The sequence below is a fragment of the Epargyreus clarus genome, unplaced genomic scaffold, assembly GCF_041222505.1.
Source record: "Epargyreus clarus isolate Ecla_fem2 unplaced genomic scaffold, WU_Ecla_fem_2.2 ptg000015l, whole genome shotgun sequence".
In the NCBI taxonomy this organism is placed as follows: domain Eukaryota; kingdom Metazoa; phylum Arthropoda; class Insecta; order Lepidoptera; family Hesperiidae; genus Epargyreus; species Epargyreus clarus.
The window spans coordinates 17,205,001-17,206,424 of NW_027332223.1; the positions used below are offsets into that span (position 1 = coordinate 17,205,001).

The window sequence follows — 1,424 nt, forward strand, 5'->3', positions numbered from 1 at the left end:
TTAGGTTAGGTTAGGTTAGGTTAGGTTAGGTTAGGTTAGGTTAGGTTAGGTTAGGTTAGGTTAGGTTAGGTTAGGTTAGGTTAGGTTAGGTTAGGTTAGGTTAGGTTTTTTTTTTTTTTTTTTTTTTATTAAATCCCATGATTCCCCCGACATAATCAGGGACTTTGTCCATCTTGTCTTTTTGGAAGTACCCTCCTCCTTTAATCATCTGGCGCTTGATTGCGCATTACCGTTTATTTTTCTCACGCACGCTTTTATATTACTCCGCATTACTGCTGTTTCTTTTGAAAACAGTCTCCATCACCCCCTCGGCAAACAACATAAATTGCTCCCTCTTTCTACCCCCCATGATTTCCGCAACCGTGCTCTCCCCGACATTCACTCCAAGCTTTTGCTGTAAGTCCTCCCTCTCGCGCCCGAAGACTGGACATTCAAACAGGATATGAGGTACCGACTCCGGCACGTCGGGATCACACGTGCACGATGGGCTTTCCTTGCACTTGAAGCGGTGCAAGTATTCGGAAAGCCCGCCGTGCCCCGTGAGGACTTGTGTCTGGATCCCAAACGGCCTCAACTTCCTCACTATCCTGTATGCTTCCAGCGCGCAAGGGAGGAACATACGCGTGATGCCGGCGGTCGTCCCACTCTGATATCGCCGGTTCCATTCGTCAAGCGTGTTCAGCCGGAGCTGCCGCTTGGCGTATGAAACCGGACACCGGTCATAGGACACTTCACCTTGTGGCCGGAGTGCAGCATCCTTCGCTAGCGAGTCAGCCCTCTCATTACCTTCTACCCCATTGTGTGCTTTCACCCAAAAAAGGTTCAGTTTTTTGGGTGGAATATTTGGTGTTGTTAAATTCTGTCGCACTTTGAACGCAATGGGGTGAAGGGAGACATTGTTAACTACGGTCTCGAGGGCCGATCTCGAGTCGCAAAAAATGCTGCACTCCTGTGCCGCGCTTTCGGCCGCTAACGCGGTCGCTCTTTCGAGCGCCAGCAGTTCCGCCTGGTAGACGGAGCAGACCGAGTCCAGACTAAGCTGATGAGACTCTGTCTCGGTGTTGTTTATCCACACGGACAGGGCGGCTCCCACCTTCCCCTCTATCTTTGAGCCGTCCGTGTAGATATGTAGGCTCCGACCGTCAGGCTGGTCTGGCTCCCCGTCTCCAGGCAGATGCGCAAAAGACAGCTCGCCGCCGTGTGCGGGGTGAGGCATGTCCAGAAAACAGACTGGCTTCTCCACTTCTCGGTTCCCTATCACTCGCTGGGAGAGTCCTCTCTTTATCTCATAAAGATCGGCTGCTTCTTGAATCCGAAGATCCAGCGGAAGCAGCCCAGCGAGTATTAGAGCCGAGTTGAGGGAGACCGTCCGGTACGCCTTTACTATTTTCTGAACGAAACCCCGCTGCACTGCGTCGAGCTGC

The 1,424-nt window shown here is 52.0% G+C and overlaps 1 protein-coding gene across 1 annotated transcript; it reads right to left on the reverse strand.

Annotated features, from left to right (window-relative positions):
- Positions 1–259: 259 nt before the first annotated feature.
- On the reverse strand, positions 260–1,216 carry LOC140747895 (uncharacterized). Its single transcript, XM_073080512.1, has one exon. The coding sequence runs from the start codon at positions 1,214–1,216 to the stop codon at positions 260–262; it is 957 nt and encodes a 318-aa protein (XP_072936613.1).
- Positions 1,217–1,424: the final 208 nt, after the last annotated feature.

Excerpts from the sequence above, each read along its gene's own strand:
- LOC140747895 (XM_073080512.1), bottom strand. The coding sequence starts at position 1,216 with ATGCCTCACCCCGCACACGGCGGCGAGCTGTCTTTTGCGCATCTGCCT.